The sequence below is a fragment of the Cucurbita pepo genome, chromosome 1 (assembly GCF_057944985.1).
Source record: "Cucurbita pepo subsp. pepo isolate OVF chromosome 1, ASM5794498v1, whole genome shotgun sequence".
In the NCBI taxonomy this organism is placed as follows: domain Eukaryota; kingdom Viridiplantae; phylum Streptophyta; class Magnoliopsida; order Cucurbitales; family Cucurbitaceae; genus Cucurbita; species Cucurbita pepo.
In genome coordinates, this window is record NC_141798.1 from 14,491,687 (window position 1) to 14,515,556 (window position 23,870).

At 35.9% G+C, this 23,870-nt stretch overlaps 1 protein-coding gene across 1 annotated transcript; it reads right to left on the reverse strand.

Moving 5' to 3' along the window:
- Positions 1 to 6,509: 6,509 nt before the first annotated feature.
- On the reverse strand, positions 6,510 to 19,159 carry LOC147794868 (uncharacterized). The gene is made up of 6 exons (XM_087125854.1): positions 17,939 to 19,159; positions 16,805 to 16,925; positions 16,517 to 16,699; positions 16,334 to 16,427; positions 15,454 to 15,856; positions 6,510 to 6,554 (listed from the first exon to the last, which is right to left on the reverse strand). The coding sequence occupies exons 1-6, from the start codon at positions 19,157 to 19,159 to the stop codon at positions 6,510 to 6,512; spliced, it is 2,067 nt and encodes a 688-aa protein (XP_086981980.1).
- Positions 19,160 to 23,870: the final 4,711 nt, after the last annotated feature.

Consider the following 23,870-nt stretch of genomic DNA (forward strand, 5'->3'; position numbering starts at 1 on the left):
TTGTCAAGAAAGTCATAGTTTATGTATAGTCGGCAAATGCAACGGTTGTGTGATGAGAATTTGTATAAATTAGCATCGCCTATTAACTTAGTTTGTTAGAGAATTGGTCTTGATTCCTCTCCTTTCTTAATCTACGACCATTTATTTACTTTTTTTAGAGTTGTTCTTCTACATGGTTACTAGAATAAGCCATAAGGTTTTGTTAGCTTCTTATTGAGAAAGCCATAGTTTATGTGTGGTAGGCAAATGCAATGGTTGTGTGGGGAGGATTTGTATCAATAAGTAAGGTCTATTAGCTTAGTTGGTTAGATCATTGTGCTAATAATACGAAGGTCACATGTTTTTTTTATCATTGGCTTCCTCCATTTTTCATCCACAATAGGCCTATTAGCTCAGTTGGTGTGAGTGTTTTTTCGATAGTTTATGTAACGCGCCTAATTTTCTAGACCTAACTAGTGACGTCACCCATGCATACATGACTCATTATGTGGAAGCTCATCATAAAAAACCTTGTAAAACACAAAAGTCTTTCATAAAGGTCAAAAAATCCAAAATAAATCTTCAGTAGCGGGAAATAAAACCTTCAGTAACTGAATTCAAAACAAATCTAAATAAACAACGTTCAATGATTTAAATTAAATCAGTCAAATAAACATGTTGAACGCTTCAAATTAAATCAGTCAAATAAACATAAACTACTAAAAATGTCCCTCGTCCATTTCCATGGTGTCCTCAGCTCCACCGTCAACTATACATTGGCGCCTTGCCTTTACCTGAAAAATGTAGGTAGCATGTGGCTTGAGTATTTTATGAAATACCTAGTAATTGACCCCACTGTTGGGGTTAGAAATGCAAACACATGCAACATATGAGCGGGACCTAACTTTTTACTCCACTTCCATGGTGTCCTCAGCTCCACCGTCAACCGTACATTGGTGCGTTGCCTTTACCTGAAAAATGTAGGTAGCATGTGGCTTGAGTATTTTATGAAATATCCAATAATTCACCTCACTGTTGGGGTTAGTAATGCAAACACATGCAACATATGAGTGGGACCTAACTTTTTGTAAACTTTACATGGCTTTGGGCGCTTTTCTATTCTGAATAGGGTTGCATGTGTGTACTCCTTCACACACGGTCCATGTACGTGCATATGGACCCACCAAGTGGGCTCGTATACGTACCCCCTGCTTGGCTTGGTCGGGCACAACGTAATACACGTCGCCGAACACCACAAAATAGAAAAGGGGCCCGCATGATATCATGACGAACATAAATATCGTATTTCATTCTTTCGTAACATAAAGGGGAAGTATCCCGATGTAAGTGATATACATATATGCATGAGGTCCCTTAACATACCTAACATGGCGTTACATAAGCATTGCTAACATCACATATACGTTTCTTACATTACATGGCATGTCACATAATTTACATTACATGACATATTACATAACATAAAAATACATTCCAGTTCCAAAAACATCTCATGACATGACTCGATAATACTACGTGTATCCATGACATCGATCAACATTTTCATGACATATAATACTAGCAAATCAACAATCTTTTCAAAGCATAAACAGTCAACAATCAACATCATCCATAACTTTTCATAGAGTAAACAGTCAACAGTCAACATAATCCATAACTTTTCATAGCGTAAGCAGTCAACAGTCAACATAATCCATATTTTTCATAGCGTAAACAGTTAACAGTCAACAGTCAACATAATTCATAACTTTCCATAGCATAAACAGTCACATAATTCATAACTTTCCATAGCATAAATAGTCACATAATTCATACATCATATAGTCATATCACATAGAATATGGTGCCTGCAGGGGCCACAGGGCACGCACCATCATACAACACGTAGTAAGCTAACTCCAAGAGTAAGGTCACTTACCTCGATGGCCTTGGCCGAAGTCACTCACAACAGGCTAATTCCAACGGTTAAATACGTTCTATAATAACCACATAAAAATTTAGTAACCTTTCATAACAACCGTAGCTAAATCTCATGTTATTTATCAAAATAAACTCCCAACACAATCTGTCTTTGACGAATAGGAACCATACTAACCTCATATAGAAAAACTAAGGGCAGAAACGGCTTCAGAAGGGCCAAAAACCTAGGAATCGATATATTATAGCGATACCGAGCTGATAAGTCAAGCCGACCAATTAAGCCACCAAGCCGAGTTGCGGAAATTGACGGATCCGAGCCGACGTACACGCCAAGCCGAGCTGTGAGTACGCGTACGAAGTTAGGAAAGTGCGCAACAGGCGTGCGTCTGCTGGATCGTTGTTGGGCCGAAACGAATGCGGCCCGCGTTCATCTGTGGGCTGGGTTAGAGGCCGAACATGAGACCCGACCCGAATATGACCTGTCATCTTCCTTACCCACCAGACAACGAAATCCTAATCGACGATGCCGCCTTCTCCGCTTTCGATTCCGACGACGGTCACGCAGCACAACTTCTTTGATTCAGACAGTCAACCTTCTTCGACGCAACGATTTCGACGTCGATACTTCACTTCTACTCCATTCTTCCTTCGAAATAGCAACCCAATGTTTCGAGAACTCACCGAAAACCAGTAAACCAACCCACACGCTTTTCCCTCTAACACTCTTAGTTTTCCCGTTCTTTCAGACACCCTCGGACACAGCAGAAGGTGACTTTCAAGAGCAAAAATCGTTTTTAAGGAAAGAGAAGGGTTGAACATAGTAATATAAAGTGTCTCATAACATTTCCATTAAGGTAATAACTTTATTGTCGGAAATTGCACATTTTCCGACAAGAATATACGCTTAGCATAATATCTTGTCATTTATAGAAATAAAAATAAAATCTTAACCAAATAAGGCAAAAATGGAAAATCTGAATCGTTATTATGTGCAGTAAGAAAATGATAGGGTTGTGTTGTGAGAAAGTGTATCAATTAGCCAGGCCTATGCATCATGCTAATAACACGCAAGTTTGAAGCTTACATGGGCCAATTTTTTTTTCATCCTTTACAATTCCATGATTCTGTTCTTTTTTACATCTACAGGCCTATTAGTTTTGTTTGTTAGAGCTTGGTATTTGTTTATCATTTAAATTTCTCTATCTTGATTCCTCTCTTTTCTCAATCTATAGCCATCACTTACTCTGATGAGTCGTTTATGTCGTTCTACATGGTTACTAGAATGTACTTTGTCAAGGAAGCCATAGGGTTTTGTTAACTTCTTACTGAGAAATCCTTAGTTTATGTGTAGTAGGCAAATGAAACATTTATATGGTGAGGATGTGTAACATTTAGCAAGGCCTATTAGCTTAGTTGGTTAGACTATTGTGCTAATAATGTAAAGGTCGTAGGTTCAAAACTTATATGGGCCAATATTTTTTCATCACCTTTTTTTTTTTCATCTGGAATAGACCTATTAGTTATGTTGGTTAGAGCGTCGTACTTATAATATGAAGTTCATAGGTTTGATACCTGCTTTTCCTTTTTTTTTCATCACATTTTTTTCATTGGTTAGAACGTCTTGTTTTTTCATAATTTACAATTCTATGCCTTGATTCCTCTCCTTTCTCCATTTATGCCTATTCACTCATGCTGATTAGCGGTTTATTCCATCCTATGGTTACTAGAATGTGTTTTTTCAATGAAACCATAGGATTTTGTTGCTTCTTATTGAGAAAGCCATAGTTTATGTGTAGTAGGCATATGCAACGGTTGTGTAGTAAGAATGTTTATCAATCAACAAGGCCTATTAGCTTAGTTTGTTAGAGTGTTGGGCTAATAATGTGAAGGTCACAAGTTTGAAACTTGCATGAGTTAATTTTTTTCATCATTTTAATTTTTTTCATCATTTACAATTCCATGCCTTAGATTCTTCTCCTTTCTTCATCTACAATTCTTTGTCTATTAGCTCATGTTGTTAGAGCCCTTGATTCCTCTCCTTTCTCCATCTACGTCTATTCAGTTACGTTGATTAAACGTTTATGTCCACTTACGTTGATTAAACATTTATGTCAAGCCATAATTTATGTATAGTAGGAAAATGCAACGGTTGTGTGGTGAGAATTTGTATCAATTAGTAAGGTATATTAGTTCAGTTGGTTAGAGAGTCGTGCTAATAATACAAAGGTCACAGGTTTGAAAGTTGCATGGGCTAGTTTTTTTTCATCATTTACATTTCCATGCCTTGATTCTTCTCCTTTTTTTTCATCTACAATAGGCCTATTAGCTCTATTTTTTAGAGCGTCGTATTTGATTAGCCGTTTATGTTGTTCTACATGGTTACTAGAATATGTTTTGTCAAGGAAGCCATAAGGTTTCGTTAACTTCTTATTGTGAAAGCCTTAGTTTATGTGTAGTAGGGAAATGCAACGACTGTGAGTTGAGAATTTGTAACATTCAACAAGACTTATTAGCTTAGTTGGTTAGAGTGTCGTGTTAATAATACGAATATCGTAGGTTTGAAACTTGTATGGGCCAAAAAAAATTTCATTACTTACAATTCTGCGTCTTTGACTATTCTCTTCTTTTTTTTTTTTTTTTTTTTTTTCTTTTTTCATTTACAATAGGCCTATTAGCTTTGATTGTTTGAGCATCGTGTTTTTTCGTCATTTACAATTCTATCTCTTGATTCCTCTCCTTTATCAATCTACGGTAATTCACATACGCTGATTATACGTTTATGTCGTTCTACATGGGTACTAGAATGTGTTTTGTCAAGAAAGTCATACAGTTTTGTTAGCTTCTTATTAAGAAAACCATAATTTATGTGTAGTAGGCAAATGCAACGTTTGTGTGGTGTGGATGTGAATCAATAAGGATGGCCTATTAGTTCAGTTGGTTAGAGCTTTGTGCTAATAACATGAAGGTCGCATGTTTGAAACTTGCATGGGCTAGTGTTTTTTCATCATTTACAATTCCATGCCTTGATTCTTCTCCTTTTTTCATCTACAATAGGCCTATTAGCTCTGTTGGTTGGAGGTCATATTTTTTTTTTATCATTTACAATTCTAGATTCCTCTCCTTTCTCAACGACCATTCACTTACGCTGATTAGCTATTTATGTCGTTCTACATGGTTACTAGAATATGCTTTGTCAAGAAAGCCATAGTTTATGTGTAGTAGGCAAATGCAATGGTTGTGTGGTGGGAATTTGTATCAATTAGCAAGGATTATTAGCTCAGTTGGTTAGAGAGTCGTGCTAATAATGCAAACGTAATTTATGTGTAGTAGGCAAATGCGACGGATGAGTGATAAGGATGTGTAACATTTGGCAAGGCCTATTAGTTTAGTTGGTTAGAGCGTCGTGCTAATGATGCGAAGGTTGTAGGTTCGAAACCTATAGGGCCAATTTTCCTCTCCTTTCTCAATCTATGACCATTCACTTACGCGCATTAGCCGTTTCAGTCGTTCTCCATGGTTACTAGAATGTGCTTTGTCAAGGAAGCCATAAGGTTTTGTTAGCTTCTTATTCAGAAAGCCCTAGTTTATTGTGTGGTGAGTATTGATCTCAATCAATAAAGTCTATTAGCTTAATTAGTTACAGCATTGTGCTAATAATACGAAGGTTGCACTTGCTGCATTGGAGATTTTTTTTTTTTTTTTTTTCACATTTTTATTTCAGGCCTTGATTCCTCTTCTTACTTCATCTACGCCCATTCACTTTTGCAGATTAGTCGTTAATGTCGTCCTACATGGTTAGTAGAATGTGCTTGCAACGGTTGTGTGGTGTGGATGTATTTCAATCAACAAGGCCTAATAATTCAGTTGGTTAGAATGTTGTGCTAATAATGTGAAGGTGGTAGGTTTGAAACTTGAATGGACCAATGCAACCGTTGTCGTGTCCATAGGGTTTTGTTAGCTTGTTAGTGAGAAAGTCATAGTTTATTTGTAGTAGGCAAATGCAATGGTTGTGTGGTGAGGAATGTGTATTAGTGAGCAAGGTTTATTATTAGCTTAGTTGGTTAGAGCGTTTGTGCTAATAACGTGAAGATCGTAGGTTCAACATCATTTCTCCATCTACTGATTAGTCGGTTATGTCGGCCTACATGGTTACTAGATATGCTTTGCATCCCAATTTTTTTCATCATTTACACCTTAGTTGGTTAGAGCGTTTGTGCTAACAACGTGTAGATCTCAAGTTCAACATTTAAAATTCTATGCCTTGATTCCTCTCATTTCTCCATCTACTGATTAGTCGTTTATGCCGTCCTACATGGTTACTAGATGTGCTTTGTCAGTCCAATTTTTTTCATCATTTACAATTTCATACCTTGATTCCTCCTTTTTTCTTCATCTATGCGCATTCACTTACGCAGATTCGATAAAATAAAATAGAAGATAAAAATCGATAAAACTTAAAACAAGAAAAAGAAGTCAACGACATAAAACTTAAATCCAAATATTAAAACGACATTGTACAACATTTTACAAACGAAAAATAAAAAGACTCCAAATGTGAAAACGGACTGATGCTCCGGAACGATACTCCTCTATGACAGTGCAACTCTGGAACACTTCTCCACCTCGACTGGTACCTGAAAAAAAGAAAGAGAAAATGGGGTGAATATAAAAATATACTCAGTAAGCAACCTACTTGTAGGCTCTCAACCTTCCTTCTCCTAGTAGATTTCCATGGCTTTCCTTTGGTCTAAACGATGATCCAAGTAATTCTGTATTGTTCATCTACCCGTGTTGTCTCTAGTCCCTTGTCGAGACTGGTTTACGGTGTCGCGACATCGGCCTTGACCCGTTTCTATACTCAATAGAAGCTGTTCATGACAAACCACCTACCCACGTAGTCCCTCATCTCTTACAATACCAGTTTACAAAGTCGCAGCATCAGCCCTGACTTGTTTCTACACTCAATAAGAGTTGTTCATGCTAAACCATCTACCCACATAGTCCCTAGTCCAACCAGGATGGTTTACGAAGTCGCAACATCGGCTTTGACTCGTTTCTACGCTTAATAGGGGTTCTTATCTTGTCACCTACCAGTGTAGCCCCTAGTCCAACAAGGACTGGTTTATAGGTTTCCCTGTTTCTACACTCAATAGGGCTTTCCACCTACCCACGTAGTCCCTAGTCCAATTAGGACTGGTTTACAGGTTCACCTGTTTCTACGCTCAATAGGGGTTCATCATGCACATGTCGTAATCACCAAAATCGCTTATCCTTGGTTCTAATTACACATATTCTAACCACCTATAGTACACTATGCCTGCATGATAGCTCGTCCTAGTGATCCCTACAAGTATCACTTGCCTAAAATCAAATTGGTTACTTATAGGAGCCCAAAAGAATGAGATCTTACCAATAGAAAACGTATACCTACAAATAAAAAAAAAAAAATGGAGAAATGAATTAGAAAATTGGCCCTTTGTGCACATAAATTAAAGAAATAATAATAATGGAAAAAATGATTTGAATGTTTTGAATTAGAAAAAAGAAGAAACAACTATTTCAGGCAACTATATATTTCGTCTTTTCTTTGCACACAACCATGAGCTTACTTAACAAAACAAAACCCACTTTTCTCATTACTTTTCCAACTCCACATTCCATTTTATAACATTTCAAACCTCCAAGTTTTTCAATCCCATCTTTTTTTCTTTTTTCATTTTTTTCATTTTTGCAATTTCAGAGTAGAATATAATTCTTTTGAGACCAATAATTTGACAAAATAATTTGAAAGTTAAAGCCACAATAATTGAGTTTATTAGGAGATGCATTCTTAGAGAAGCTCCAATCTCATTAATGGCTGATTGAGACTACTCTTTCCACATCCAATGGTGACTTAATTTTAAAAACTCCAATAAATTTAACATTTTATTAACAATACGTGAGGGGGAACTTAATTATTATTGTTTAATAAGTTTGATTCATAATTAGAAGATGATGGGTTAGTTAAAATGTCTATTGATTTGAGATTAAATTAATTAAAGTAAATCATGCTTGCTTAACTAGAGATGGATGAAACAACAAAGAAAATCCAAGAAGAGACTAGTTTCTGTGTTTATATCTAAAGATGGTCAAACCCTTCCAATTCTTCTCTTTTCTTTTCTTTTCTTTTTTTTTTTTTTTTTTTTTTCTTTGAAAATGAAAGATGTGATAAGCTATTTCTAGAATTTATTTATAGCTAGTTTTGACAATTAACAGACCATTATTATGTAAATTTTTATTTATTTTGTATTAGTTGAGTTATTTCAGTAAATTTAGAAAATTTGAAGGAAAAAATTGAAAGAAATTGGATACAAATGGAAGACTGAGTCTTGAAGGGACAATGGTGTGATGTTTTTTTGTCTAAACTAAGTTGTTGAAGTGTCGTTTAGACGTTATATAGAACATCTAGATGCTACAAAAAGAAGATGCAAAAGTGAAGGCGAGTGCATGTTGAAGCATCGTCCATAGCAACGAGAACATATAGTGACTCGATGCAATGATTATTTTCATTATTTACCACAAATATTTTGTTTGCCTTGAGACTTTATGCATAGTGTCTCAATGTGTCTCATGTTTTTCTATATATACCCTAGTTTCATTGTCATTTTGTTAGGATCATGGGAACTTTTTGTTCATAACAAAATTACAAATTTAGAGAGTTTTGTTGACAATTTTGAAGTTTCTAATAGAAATTTTTGAAGCTCAAGACTGTGGAAATAGCTTTGAAAACATGATATTATTGGATCTAATTTATCTTAACCTTAATTTTATACTTTGGTCATGATTTTTGCATGAGAGGTTCTTTTTTTCTATTTTGTTGAATATGCATGTAACGACAAGAAAGAGTGGTACTGTAGCACACCTTAAGGATACGATTAAAAATCTATAAGTAGGTTACCTAATGAATCTTTTTTTACTCATTCCTATTCTCTAATATTTAAAGGTGACAAAAAGGAGGTGGTCAAGGATGGAAGCGGATCAAGGGCTGTCACCATGCAAATATTTTAAATATTATCGGGCCCAATGTATTCATTTTTTTATTTCGTTTTTTAATTTTCTTTTGTTTAATTCTTTTTTAGTTATTGTTAGACGAATATGACTCTCCATAATGGTATGATATTGTCTACTTTGAGCCTAGGCTCTCATGGCTTTGCTTTGGGCTTCCCCAAAAGGCCTCATACCAATGGAGTTAGTATTCCTCATTTATAAACACATGATCATTCCCTAAATTAGTGGATGTGAGACTTCCATCATCCAACATCCAACCGTTATTACATCAAATGAATACTTATTTAAGCACCATATGTTAATAAACAAATATTTTTTTAATAAATTTAAATATTTTTTTTAAAAAATAATGTATTCGCTATCAGGTTATTATTATTATTTTTTTCATGTACAGTAGAAAATTTTATATATAAAAAAAGAATATATAGGCTATTAAGTGTATTTAACCATTTGTTTATTCATTTAGTTGTTCAGTTGAAAAGCAATCTTTTTTAACAGCGAAAGCAAAAGGTAAAGTACAAAAGTCATTAAAAAATAATAATAATAAATTTATTAAAAAAAAAATTAAATTAATACACGTTTTGAAATATAGTTTTTCATTTAAAATTAAAGTTTAAATCTTGATACTCTTTTCTATTATATTAAAGATATTAATTATCTCCAAATTAATAATAAATCATATGAAATTGGACCGACAAAACACCCAAATTTATATGGCAGGTAAGGATGTATTGAACAATAAAAAGAAAATGTGAATGCATCTACAAATGTGTCCAAAGTCAAAAGAAATTGAAAACTTAACTAAAAAAGACTATTGATTCTTCACCTATTTACACATGTGATATAAAATTTAAAACTTTAATTTTAATATGACTAACTCAGCTAAATCTAAATATTGTTTTATTGAAAACAAAAACACAATTGAATTGAAAGTCGGTAATTAGAACGTTGCACCTAACGGCCCTCACTTCAACTTGGTATTTTCTTTAAAAAAAAAATTGAATGTTTGTAAATTATTGGTTTTTTTTTTTTTTTTTTTTTTTTTCCTATAAATAATTATTTTTTAAATATATTTAAGTGAAGTATTATGTCACTTAATTTAGTATATTCAGGAAAAATGTGAATACATAGGCAATAAAAAAAGGAGAAGGAAGGTAAAGATGATTTGATTGGGTTTTGGGGATTATGTAGCATGTGTCAAAGACCTAAAAAGAAAATTTCTTGTGGGTGTCGGTATAGTGATTTGGAATAAGTGAGTTGTTTAGTAGGGGTACACACCACAAACAGATGTGACTTTGGATAATACCACCAATATCAACGTCAATGTCTTACCCTTTTTCCTTCTTCTTCTTCTTCTTCTCCTTTGTACAATAAAAACAAACGAAACCCTTCCAAAAGCTTCACTACAAAATAAGAACTGAAAGACAGGTTGTGTTGTGTTATTATGGGATTGACATTTTAACAACTACTTCAAACTCCCTTCAATGTTCTCTAACTACATCACACCCTCTTTTTATCTATATTCATCTACTTCTATAAATTTGTTTTTCAAATCTAAAAATTAATCTCCTAAGATTTTGTTTCGATGACTCGAACACAACGTCAAAATAGAATAGGACATTTTCTATATGATTTTATATAAATATTTTTTTCTTTTTATTTTTCTATATTTCTGAAATATAAATTAAATAATTGATTATTGTGATTATAAATATCTTTTAGAATATTGTGTATATATACCTAAGAAGTTCGTAATTAATTTTAAATCATCAAATAATATCTATAACACCCCTAATTTTCTTAACTTAATTAGTGACGTTAACCCATACATGTTTAAGACTTAATTGTGGAAATTAATATTAAATATTTTTGAAATATGGCTATGAACTTACCTAAATAGTTTAAACATGAATTCAACCAAACATGAGATCAAAATGGAAAGAGAATCCAGTTTTTCAGTTGTTGCACCATCAGTCTTCGATGGAGACAATTATCAAATGTGAGCCGTTCGTATGGAGACTTATCTGGAGGTTTTGGATCTCTGGAAAGCAATAGAAGAGAATTAAGAGGTCCCTCCACTTCTAGCAAATCCTATTGTAGCACAAATCAAAGCATAGAAGGAAAGAAGACAAGAAAATCAAAGGCAAAGGCTTGCCTATTTACAGTTGTATCTCAAATGATCTTCATGCGAATAATGTCCCTCAAAATAGCAATGGAAATCTGGGATTACCTCAAGGCTGAATATGAAGGAGATGAGAGTCCTGAATTTGATTAGGGATTTCGAGTTGCAGAAGATGAAGGAGTCTGAGCCGATGAAAGACAAGCTTCTCAGCATTGCCAACAAGGTGAGATTGCTTGGTTCTATGTTAAATGATTCTAGGATCGTTGAAAAGCTATTGGTCACTGTTCTAGAGAAGCTTGAAGCCACCATTACTACTCTGGAAAATACCAAAGATCTGTAAAAGATTTCTCTTATAGAGCTCTTGAATGCTTTACAACCACAAGAGCAAAAGAGATCTATGAGGTAAGAAGGGATGATTGAAGGTGCCTTACTTGTTAAGCATCAAGACAACAGCAGGTATGAAAACAAGAAAAAATTTAAAAACCAATCGACGAATGGAGATTCATCTGCCAATTATCATAAGACAAAAGGAGGAGATTCCAAAAAATCCTATCCACCTTGCCGTCATTGTGAGAAGAAAGGTCATCCACCATACAAGTGTTGGAGAAGACTTGACGCCAAATGCTCTAGATGCAATCAACTTGGACATGAAGCTTTGATCTGCAAAGTCAAAGGTTAGGTGAAAGAAGTAGATGCACAGGTAGCTAATCAAGAAGAAGAAAATCAATTCTTTGTGGTCACTTGTTTCTCAGGCAAAGAATCAAGCCAGAGCTGGTTCATTAACAGTGGGTGCACAAATCATATGACATATGACAATGAGTTGTTTGAGGAATTAAGAGAGTGAGGATTGGCAATGGTGAACACTTGGAAGTCAAGGGAAAAGGCATAGTAGTTATATCAAGCTATGAAGGTACAAAATTTATTCCAAATATTTTATTTGTACCTAAATTGATCAAAATCTCATAAGTGTTGGTCAATTACTTGATAAGGGCTATAAAATGTTGTTTGAGAATAAGTCGTGCTTGATCAGAGATGTTAGTGGCAAAGACTTGTTCAATGTCAAAATGAAAGGAAAAAGCTTTGCTCTAAATCGGATGGAGAAAGAGTAGATGACCTTTATATCCAGAGCTAGTGCTACTGAGATTTGACACAAGAGACTTGGGCACTTTCATCATCGAGGTTTGCTTCAGATGCGGTCAAAGAAGCTGGTAGAAGGACTCGCTGACATTGATGATGACATACCTCTTTGCCGTGCTTGTAATTTTGGGAAGCAACATAGGCAACCCTTTCCTAAACAGGCATGGAGAGCCTCAAAAAAACTGCAGCTGGTTCATACTGATCTTTGTGGTCCTCAGCGAACACCATCATTAAATAGTAATCTTTATTACATTGTTTTTATTGATGATCTAACAAGAATGTGTTGGATCTTCTTGCTGAAGCAAAAGTTAGAAGTTGCGGGTGTATTTTGGAAATTTAAGGCCAGAGTGCATGCTCGATTCAGACTATAAGATCAGATAATGGCAAGGAGTACACTTGAGAAACTTTTAACAGGTTTTGTGAAGAGGCTGGTATTGAACATCAATTGACAGTACCATACACTCCTCAACAAAATGACGTCAGTGAAAGGAAGAATAGATTCATAAGGGAGATGACAAGATGCATGCTTCATGAGAAGAATCTTCTAAAATGTTTTTGGGGAGAAGTAGCAAACGCTACTGTGTACTTGCAAAATCGAATTTCAACAAAAGTTGTGAAGGACCTGACATCATTTGAAACTTGCATGTTAGAAGAGTCTAAAGATGAACGACTAGAAGAGTCTGAAGATGAACAACAAGAAGAGTCTGAAGATGAACGACAAGATGCTTTGGTTGATGGTGCACTTGTCAGAGGTACAAGGTTGTTGTCTGATATTTATCAAAGATGTAATGTAGCTGTTTGTGAGCCTGCAGGGTTCCATGATGTAAAAAAACAGTCAACATTGGATGGCTGCAATGCAGGAGGAGCTTTCGATGATCGAGAAAAATAAAACCTGAGAGTTGGTTGATCGACCTCTAAACAAAAAGATAATTGGAGTAAGATGAGTGTTCAGGAAAAGGCTTAGAGTTTGCAGCATCTAAACAAGGAGAAGTGTTAAAGATCACCTGTTTTAGATTGCTGTCAGTTAGTATTTTTCCGTTAATGTTTCTGATCAAATCTTAGGAGTTGATTTGATTTAGTTTTAATTTATTTACTTGCTTAGAAAATATCTTTTTATGTTCTATATGTAATATATATATAGCCTTCTAGCTCTTTATAATATATATTCTCATCAACCATTCAATCACTCATTCCAACACTAACACTAACAAATCATTCATTCCTTCACTAACACTAACAGATACTAATAAACTAGGCTCGAATTAATCTTTTTCTAACTGTACTTGTTTCACAAGTGTAGTCTTGAATGGGGTAGAACATAATTAGATAACACAAATATGTGGTGATCATGAATGGGCAACATACCTATCATTACTGTACTTGTTATTTGGCCTCTTTATCATACATCCTTTGTCCTAATTGATCTATTGTTGCAGTTTTAAAAGTGCAAAACTTCTAAAGTTAGTGTTACTAAAGCTAAGTTGAGAGCACGGTTTATCAGACACATGTCTCGATGGTAGTTCACCTATTGAGGAATTTTGGGTATTACTTGAGCTCGTCTTCTTCCACCTCTACCTCTATCGTCCTTTCCTATGATGTCATATTTTATCATACATCAATTAGCTTAGGGTTACATTAAAATCTTGTCAACATAACAATCCAACTTTTCATATAGGCCATTGGGATGAGGGGAATAAATGCTAGTTTAAATTATAGGAAAATGTTCACAAAATCATTGCTGCTCAAAATAATATAAAATAACACAATGTAATCAAAGAACACTGGAGCTTACATCCGAAATTGATCTATTTTTGCTTCATAGTTTTGATGCTATGGTACACCATCTTTACAAGCTAGGTAAGTTTAGACACTAAATGAAAAGAAAGATAACATTTGCGAGTATAAAAGTACTCAGAAAATAAGCATCATTGGTTGGATCATAGTCATTCATATCATAAAATTAAATCATTTACCGTATTTCTTAGATGGTAAAACTTCCATAGGTTAGAGGTTGCAATCTATTACCACAATTATAGTAGACCCTAGCAACTCATTTGTGTTTATATTAAACATGTGGGTCTTACTTTTGGTTAGCTGGTTCAAGTATCCGGTTCAAGTATGCTCTTTACTATTCTCCTACTATTAGATAAAACTCATTTTAAACACGTGGGGCGTGACCTCCTAGCTGATCGAACTAAGTTAAATATATAAACCTTGTTAATCAAGACAATTCACAACAAAAAATAGTTGGTGACTCTCTACTAGTCTTCATATAGTACTATGATTGTAATGGAGAATGACCACAGTGTGTTGAGCCAAATAGTATGATATCCTTTGAAACCCATGCCTTTAACTAGACAAATTTATTGCTTGACGGTAGTTGGTGACCTCTTCATATTTTCCGCACACAATACCATGTTAAAATTACATAGATTTTATCATACATATCATATATATATATGGAAGGGTACGACCTCGCAACAATCAATTATTATGCTACAAATGCAGATCCTATCAATATAGATGGAGCCTCCCATACATATGAAAAATGACGCTCATGGTTATAAATATATGCAAAGTATAATAAATTTTAGAATCAGACAATCTACTAAAATACTGTTAATCTCGATTCTCACCTGGCATTTTTTAATAAATCATATTCCCACAAACCAACCATTCTAAAAAAAAAAAAAAAAAAAATAGCCAACCTGTGAATGTTTGCTGAATCCACCACACCTAAATGGTGATGAGAGTTCTCTTATTTATAATCATTTACAGAATACAGAAATATGGTAAACTACAAATAATATGGAAATAGCGATAAAAGAAAAGAATAATAAATGAATACAATATATTTGCCTTTAATAAAATGGCAAATATGGTAACCCGTAATGTAAGACAAATATCTAGATATTTGCCTTATAATGAACGGTCAACTATCCTTAACACACACCCCCGCAAGCTAAGCGTCGGATTTGAATGAACGTGAAGCTTGGATCTGAAAAATTCAAAGAGAGGTCGAGAAATACTCTTTGTGAAGATGTCAGCAACTTGGAGATGAGAGGGTACATATTGTGTGCGAAGTTTGCCAGCGATAACAAGTTCTCGAAGGAAATGATAATCTAGTTCAACATGTTTGGCCCGCTTGTGAGAAACGGGATTAGAGGTAAAAAAAAAATAGCACTTTTTTTGTCACATAAGAGTAAGGGCTGCTGTGAAATAGGGACCTTGAGGTCATGCAAAAGATGCGTAACCCAAAGAAGTTCAGCAGCAGTTGTGGCAAGAGCATGATACTCAGATTCACAGCTGGAGCGTGAGACAGTAGGTTGCTTTTTGGCACTCCAAGAAACGAGATTGTTACCAAGGTAAATAGAATAGCCGGATGTAGAACGACGAGTATCGGGACAACCAGCCCAGTCAGCATCCAAATAAGCAACTAGCGTACTAGGAACAGTGGATGGACAAAAGGTAAGACCAAAGTGGAGTGTTCCTTTGACATAGCGAAGAATACGTTTGACAGCAAGAAAGTGATCTACAGTAGGGGCATGCAAGAATTGACTGACAGAATTGACAACATAGGCAATATCTAGACGCGTAATAGTCAAGTACTGAAGGGCGCCAACAAGAGATCTGTAGAGAGTAGGATCAGAGAAAGGAGAACCATCAGCAGTTAGGTGTTGAGAAACAACCATGGGAGTGTGAACTGGTTTGCTATCGAGCAACTGAGCACGAGTAAGAATATCTCGAGCATATTTTAATTGACTAATAAAGAGACCATCAGGAGTGGGTGAAGCTTCAAGACCAAGAAAGTAATTGAGAGAACTCAAATCTTTGGTAGCAAACTCAGAATGAAGCTTGCGAGTAAAGCTGTCAATAAGAGATGAGTTGTTGCCGGTAACAATAATGTCATCAACATACAGAAGCAAATAGATAAGGTTAGATTGCTGATGAAAGACAAAAAGGGACGTGTCAGCGCGACTGCAAGAAAACCCAAGTGTGAGAAGAAATGAGCTAAAACGCTGAAACCAAGCACGAGAAGCTTGCTTTAAGCCATAGAAAGCTTTCTTTAATAGACAAACATGAGTGAAAAATCGAGGATCAATATACCCAGGAGGTTGTTCCATATGAACACGTTCAATAAGAGTTCCATTGAGAAAAGCATTCTTGACATCAAGTTGTCGAAGAGGCCATTTATTTGTGACTGCAATAGAAAGCACAACACGGACAGTGGTAGCTTTGACACCGGACTGAAAGTGTCAGTGTAGTCAAGACCAGAAACCTGAGTATAACCTTTGGCAACAAGACGAGCCTTGAAACGCTCGACGGATCCATCAGGCAAATATTTAATACGAAACACCCATTTAGAGCCTACAATGTTGGTGTTGGCAGGGCGAGGAACCAAAGTCCAAGTATCATTTTGTTGTAACGCTCGAATTTCTTCATCCATGGCAGCCACCCAAGCAGGATTCTTAGCTGCAGATTTGAATTCTTTTGGCTCAGTGGATGCAAGAAGAGCAGAAAGAAGTCTAGATGAGCCCAAAATACCAAGATTTGCTGGATGACGAGTCTTGGATATACCAGCTTTGGCTCGTGTGATCATAGGATGAGTGCCCAAAGAAGAGAAATCAACAGGAGGTTCAATAGAGGTCGAATTAGAAGTCGAGGGTGGCAAAGTGGAACCTGCAAGAGAAGTATCAACCTGCACAGACTCATCTACAAGGTCAGAACAAATATCACACGGGGATCAATTGGATCGAGGAATGTGCGGTGATGAAGTGGTAGGGGGGATGAATCAATATGATGAAGATGTGGTTCCAAGAAATTTGAAATAGGAATAGAGGAAAGAGGTTGGGCCTGGGAGCTAGGGATAGTAGGAAAGTGAGTTTCATCAAATTGAGCATGGCAGGTGATATATAGCTTAGTTGTGGCAGGATCAAGACAGCGAAACCCTTTATGAGCAGAACTATAACCCAAAAAAATACAAGGAATGCTGCGGGGAGAAAGCTTGTTAGGCATATAATCACGCAAATAAGGATAAACACGACAACCAAAGGGATGAAAATTGTCATAATATGGAGTGTAGCCATAAAGAAGTTCAAAGGGTGACTTACCTCCAAGAAGTGGAGTAGGCAACCGGTTGATAATGTAAGCTGCAGTGCTGAAGGCGTCAACCCAAAAACGAGGAGAAAGATGAGAGTGAAAGAGAAGGGCCAAGCCAGTCTCAGTCACATGACGATGTTTTCTCTCAGCACGACCATTTTGAGCAGGTGTATATGGACAAGAGAGTTGATGGTGGATGCCAGAATTACGTAAATGAGTTTTGAAACAAGTACTAGTAAATTCGGTACCACCATCGCTTTGAAATACCTTGATATGAGAAGAATATTGATTTTCCACAAATTTTTGAAATTGAAGAAAAATATCAAAAAAATCAGATTTAAATTTTAAAGGGTAAAACCAAGTGAATCGAGAATAATCATCAATAAAAATAGCATAATAAAGAAAATCCGAATTTGATTTGACGGGAGAAGGACCCCAAAGATCACAATGAATAAGATCTAACACATGAGACGACCTACGTTCATTGCGGGAATAAGACAATCGATGACTTTTCGCAAGCTGACAAGTATTACATAATGATGGAGAAGGCAATAAAGACGTAAGAGAAAGATGACCTTTTCTATTTAAAAAAGAAATAACAGAATGATTCACATGACCCAGATGAGCATGCCATATATCATATGAAGCACGTAAAGATTTGTTTCTAAGGGCTAAAATAAAAGCAGAGTTGCCGCGCTCCAGCACATATAGCCCTCCATCTCTTTTACCGGTTGCCACCACCCTTCCTCTTTGACGATTCTGGATAGTAATAAGATTATTAGTAAATGTAACGGAGAGAGAAAAATCAGACGTTAATTTACTTATGGAAAGAAGATTTTTAGTGAGGTGACGGACAACCAAGACATCTAATAAGTGAATATTTGGAACAAGAGAAAGGGTACCGGTGTGGGTAATGGGTAGGGATGCACCGTTTCCTACGATCACAGAGTCCTTACCCGTGTAATTTTTAGACTGATCCAGAATAGATGGGTCGGCAGTCATATGGGCCGAAGCTCCAGTATCCAGAAACCAATCAGCAGCATCGGGTCCAGCAATAGAACATGACGTGTTAAAGGCTTCAGCAAGGTGAGCATGAGAAGAACCAGGTCGAACATACCGTTGGTTGCAGCGGTCAGCATAATGGCCCTCTTTGCGGCATATTTGGCAGTGAGGTGGTCGACGACCCTGACTTGAGTGGGTTCGTCCTCGATTAGAAGAGTTGTTTTTGTGAGAATAAGAACGACCTCGCTTGTTGGTAAAGGAAGCAGGGTGGCTTCCATGGGTGCGACCACGATTAGTGGCTGTGAATGCTGTAAGAGTGGTGTCAGAGGACTCAAGGGAGCGCTGGAACAACTCAAAACTTTCAGCTTTAGAGACTAAATCTGCAAAACAGGGGATAGGCGTGAGAGCCATCTGAGCAGTAGAAAAAGCTAAAAATTCGGTGCCGAGTCCACGAAGGAACAAGTGCACTTTATCAATGTCCTCGACGGGTCTGCCAATAGCATGAAGTTGGTCACAAATTTTTTTGAAGGCACGGGCATACTCAGCAACAGGTTCGGTGCCACGTTTCATCAACTGCAAGTCATCCTTGAGTCTCAGTTCACGAGCTTTCGACTGATGGCTGAACGTAGTTTCCAACGCAAGCCAAACATCACGTGCAGTAGATAGACCAACGACAACAGCCATGGCTTCCTCAGTGAGAGAGGAGAGCAGGAGACAGAGAAGTCGTTGATCGGCTGCTCTCCATGCCAAATATTTGAGGTTGAGTGTTGAGGAGGTTTCTGGTTCAAAGCGAGGTGGTGGAACCATAGTTCCATCGACATAGCCCAACATGTCTTGACTCTCAAGGAGAGGGAGAAGTTGGCTTTTCCAGAGAAGATAATTGGAGGAAGAAAGTTTGATGGTGATCATATGGATTAGAGTATTGAAAGGAAGAAGATGATAAGAAGATTCGAAAGCCATAGAGAAGAAAGGATCAAGGTTGTTAAACCGAAAGGGCTCTGATACCATGTGAATGTTTGCTGAATCCACCACACCTAAATGGTGGTGAGAGTTCTCTTATTTATAATCATTTACAGAATACAGAAATATGGTAAATTACAAATAATATGAAAATAGCGATAAAAAGAAAAAATAATAAATGAATACAATATATTGGCCTTTAATAAAATGGCAAATATGGTAACCGGTAATGTAATGCAAATATCTAGATATTTGCCTTATAATGAACGGTCAACTATCCGTAACACAACCAACTTACCTCACAAAAATTTTAAGTGTGAAAAATTATTGGGTTCCTTTCCTCTTTATTTAAAAAAAAAAAAAAAAAAAAAAAAAAAAAAAAAAAAAATTAGTTTAATAATAAGAGAAAAAACAAATTTTAGTGTCAACTGTTTCGTTTTCTTCAAATATATAGGTTGAAAAAATATTAATTTTGATTGAAAAAGAAACCAAATCAAACAATACTGTGAAGGGTAAAGATACGCTTTCACACTTCCATTTGAATTACAATATATATATTATTTTTGGTACAATAATCAAATAATATATGGTTGAAAAACTTGGGAAGTAATAAGATTCTTATCTCCTAAAATTATAATTACATTAATTAAAAACCTAAACAGTACCTGAGATGGGATTGCATACAAAAATAATAATAATAATTTTTGAACCATCTATTATTGAGATTTTTGTTTTGGATGTGTTGGGGAGATTGAACGAAGTTAGAAGTCCACAATTATTGAAGAAATGTGAAGCCATTTGTTGTGAAGAATAAAATAATTATATTAAGAAGAGTTAAAAATAGGAATAATGATAGAAATTTGAGAGAATTCAGAACTTAGGCTTAGAGAGGTCACTATGTTACTATTTACATCTCAGTTCACACGCCCCACTAATGGGTCTCACCTTCACTGTCTCTGTCTCCATCTCCATCTCTCTCGCTCTCTCTCTCTCTCTCTCTCCACCAATCGTCAACCTTCTACCTTTGCCCAAATAACTCCCCGCATCAAATGCCTATAATTCCAATTCAACCCCAACTTTTTGGCAAATCTCTATTCCAACTCCATCCTTCATTTATAAATTACAATCCAAACCAAAAACCCATTTCAAAAAACCATATCAGCAATGTGCGGCGGCGTCACTCCGACCCGACAGCGCCGATTTCTCTCTACTTTCTTGGTTATGGCTTTATTCATCTGGGTCGTCTTCTGCCACCAACCCCGCGCCGTCTCTGCCAGACTCTTCCCGGAGAATCTAATTCCAGAGGAAACCCACGTGGGCGGCGGTGGAGGAAGCAAGGAGAAGCTGCTCCGGAACTATTTCAATGGAATGAGAGGGTTCGAAGACAACAAACGAACAGTCCCCAGCTGCCCGGATCCTCTGCACAACTAGTACCAATAATTTCTTCATCTTTTTCTCTGTCTTTTTTTTTTTTTTTTGTTTCTTGTGTACCCAAAATATCCATGTTTTGTTTGGGTGACATTAGAAAAAAGCAAGGGGGTGTTGTTTTGGGAGTTATAATTTAGAGTGGCGTGCAAAAGAAAAGAAGAGAATAGAAAAGAAAAGAAAATGGGGGTGTTCATGATCTGTACATGAAAAAAAAGTAGAAAATTTGAAATACAACTTTTGGAAAACTTGGGCAGCTGAGAAACTATATGAAAGATGAGGAAGAATGTCAGATTTATGATTTGATTTCCAATCAGAGATTAGTGTTTTTTTTTTTTTTTTAATTCTTAAATTTTTGCAGATTAATATATATATAAAAAAGAGAAAAAAAAGTGTTTACATAAATATATTTTTCGACTATAATTTGTACACTTTTGTTCGTCCTCTATTCTGCAAAGGGAAGAAAAAAAATGGAAGAAGAAGAAAGAAGAAAGGAAGGAAGGAGGAGGAAGAAGGAAGAAGGAAGGAAGAAGAAGGTGCCAGAATTTAGTGAACTTGTTGCTGGTTTGAATGACTTGAGTTGTTCATTTTTAGTAGGAGTAACCTATTTCAGCCGAGTGTTATAGGAGTTATTTATAGAAATTATTTTAGTTGAAATAGAAGTTAGTAAAACACAGTTCCAACAACACGAGTTATCTCAGTATTGTTTCTTTGAGTAATAATAATTTTAGATTTATTCACACTAGTGGAAGATACTGTGATAGTTGGTAGCCAGGTTGGTAACCAAGGGTATGATATTATTACTCAACAAGGTGAACCGTAAACTTGACTACCAAAGGTTTGATATTATTACTCAACCAGATGAATGGTGGAAGTGCTTCTATGGTATAACTATGAAAAAGCTTGTTGGCAATAATTATAATTATGGGAAGTTTTGTATGGAAGCTTATCTACCCGGCAAGATTTGTGGGATTTAATTGAAGGTGATGACACAGAAATTCCAGCATATACTCCACAAAATGCTGAATCACGCCGAAAATGGAAGATCAAATGTGGAAAAGCCTTCTTTACCTTGCGAACTTTGATTAGCAAAGAACATATTGATCTCGTTCGTGATTTAAAGTCACTAAGAAAAATATTGCTCGATTGCAATTTCTAGAGAATAACTAGCTCTAGTAACTCAAGGTAATTTTTCTGTTGAAGAGTACTTCTTGAAAGTGAAAAATTTGTGTTTTGAAATTTCAGAATTAGATACTGAGGAGCCAGTGAGTCATACTCAATTACGGCGTTATCTTATTCGTGGATTACGAAAATACTTTATGTCATTTGTTTCCTCAATACAAGGGTGGGCAAATCAGATGAATTGAAGAATTTGCTTTCTAATCAGGAAGCTCTGATTAAGAAAATGACTAGCAGTAACAAGCCTTCTCCAAAGTCAGAAGATGTGTTGTATGTCAAAGAAGACAAAATTTTCATTCAAGGCCTTTATCAAGCAATAGGAATCAATTCAGAAATGAGGAGTCGTCAAAAAGTCATTTAAAGCTTGTTACAAGTGTGAAAAACCTGGCCATTTTAAACGAGATTGTCGAGTGAAAAGTGGTGTGTCATCGTTGCGGAAAGTCAGGCCATATCAAGCCAAATTGCCGAGTCAAAATGCAGGAATCAGAAGCAAATACTGTACATGAAAGTAAAAATTCTTCAGATCCAATTTGGGAACACTGCTTAACTATTAAGGTTCTTGACCAGCCAACAAATGTGACTTTAGCTGTACATCAAGATGATATCTCTGCAGATGCACATGCCTTTATAGACTACAATGAAGAATGGATTGTTGATTCTAGTTGTTCTCATCACGCATCTGGAAACGAAACTCTTCTATCAGATGTTCGTCCACATTGTCAAAAGAAGGTCATTATGACAGCTGATAATTCAATGCATCCTGTGACAAAAGAAGGAGAATTGAATGATGGGAGTGTTCTACTCAAGGACGTTTATCATGTTCCTAGTTTGAAGAAAAACCTTGCTTCTGAATCACAAATAACAAATTGAGGAAGGTATGTTCTTTTTTGTCCTAAAGATGTTCAAATACTTTCTAATGTGAAACATGTTGATGCTGATATCCTGTTTTGTTGAAAAAGAAAAGAATCTTTATATGTTTTATCAGCTAGTGATGAATATATCAAGAAAGTTGGTCATAATGCAAGCTCAACGATTTGGCATGCTCGTTTGGGTAATGTGGATTTTCAGTTATTGCAGAAAATATCCACAAAACAACTTCTTGATGGTGTTCCTGTTTTTAAGATATTCAGCATGATGAGATTTGTCCAGGCTAATATGGCAAGTCTCATCGTCTTCCTTTCACAAGCTCAAAGAGTAGAGCTTCAACAGTATTGGAATTGATTCATTCTGATCTTTTGGGACCAACGCGAACAACAAGCTATACCGGCCTTCATTATGTGATGGTGTTTGTGGATGATTTCTCCCGTTTTAGTTGGGTATACTTCTTAGAACACAAAAGTGAAGCTTTTTCAAACTTTATTCAGCTTAAGCATGCTGTATAAAAAGAATTTGAATTGAAAATTAAGTGCTTGCGCACTGATAATGAAGGGGAATTTCTTTCAAATGATTTTATGGAAGGCTATAAGGAGCCTGGGATTCAGCATCAACTGACTTATCCATAAACCCCGCAACAAAATGGGGTGGCTAAGCGCAAGTTAGCTCATATTACATCAGTTTGCTGGCTGCATGGGAGGAGTCTTCCAAGAGAGTTATGGGCATCAACTTTTCAAACAGCTTGCCATGTTGTAAATCGACTGCCTTCATGGCTAGGGACAGAATCATCACCATTCGAGCTGATTTATCATCGTAAACCCAATGTGAGTTATTTTTGTATTTTTGGGTCTATTTGTTATGTTCATGTACTGAAACATAATCGAACTAAACTTGACCCAAAGGTCAAGAAATGCATTTTTGTTGGCCATGATATTCATAGAAAAGGTTGGAGGTGTATGGATTTGGAAACAAAGAAGGTTATTGTATCTCGTGATGTGGTGTTTGATGAAATTTCAAGTTACAAAAACGATGCAGATGGCAGCAAAAGTACAACTACTATTGCACTCTTTCCTGATGATTCTACATTAGAGAGAAAAGATTTTTC

Coding starts and splice junctions, on each gene's coding strand:
- LOC147794868 (XM_087125854.1), bottom strand. CDS start 19,159: ATGTTGGGCTATGTCGATGGAACTATGGTTCCACCACCTCGCTTTGAA. Junction 16,700..16,804: donor GATCACACGAGCCAAAGCTG/GTATATCCAAGA, acceptor TCAAATCTGCAG/CTAAGAATCCTGCTTGGGTG. Junction 6,555..15,453: donor ATCTTTTGCATGACCTCAAG/GTCCCTATTTCA, acceptor TCTTTTTTTCAG/GTACCAGTCGAGGTGGAGAA.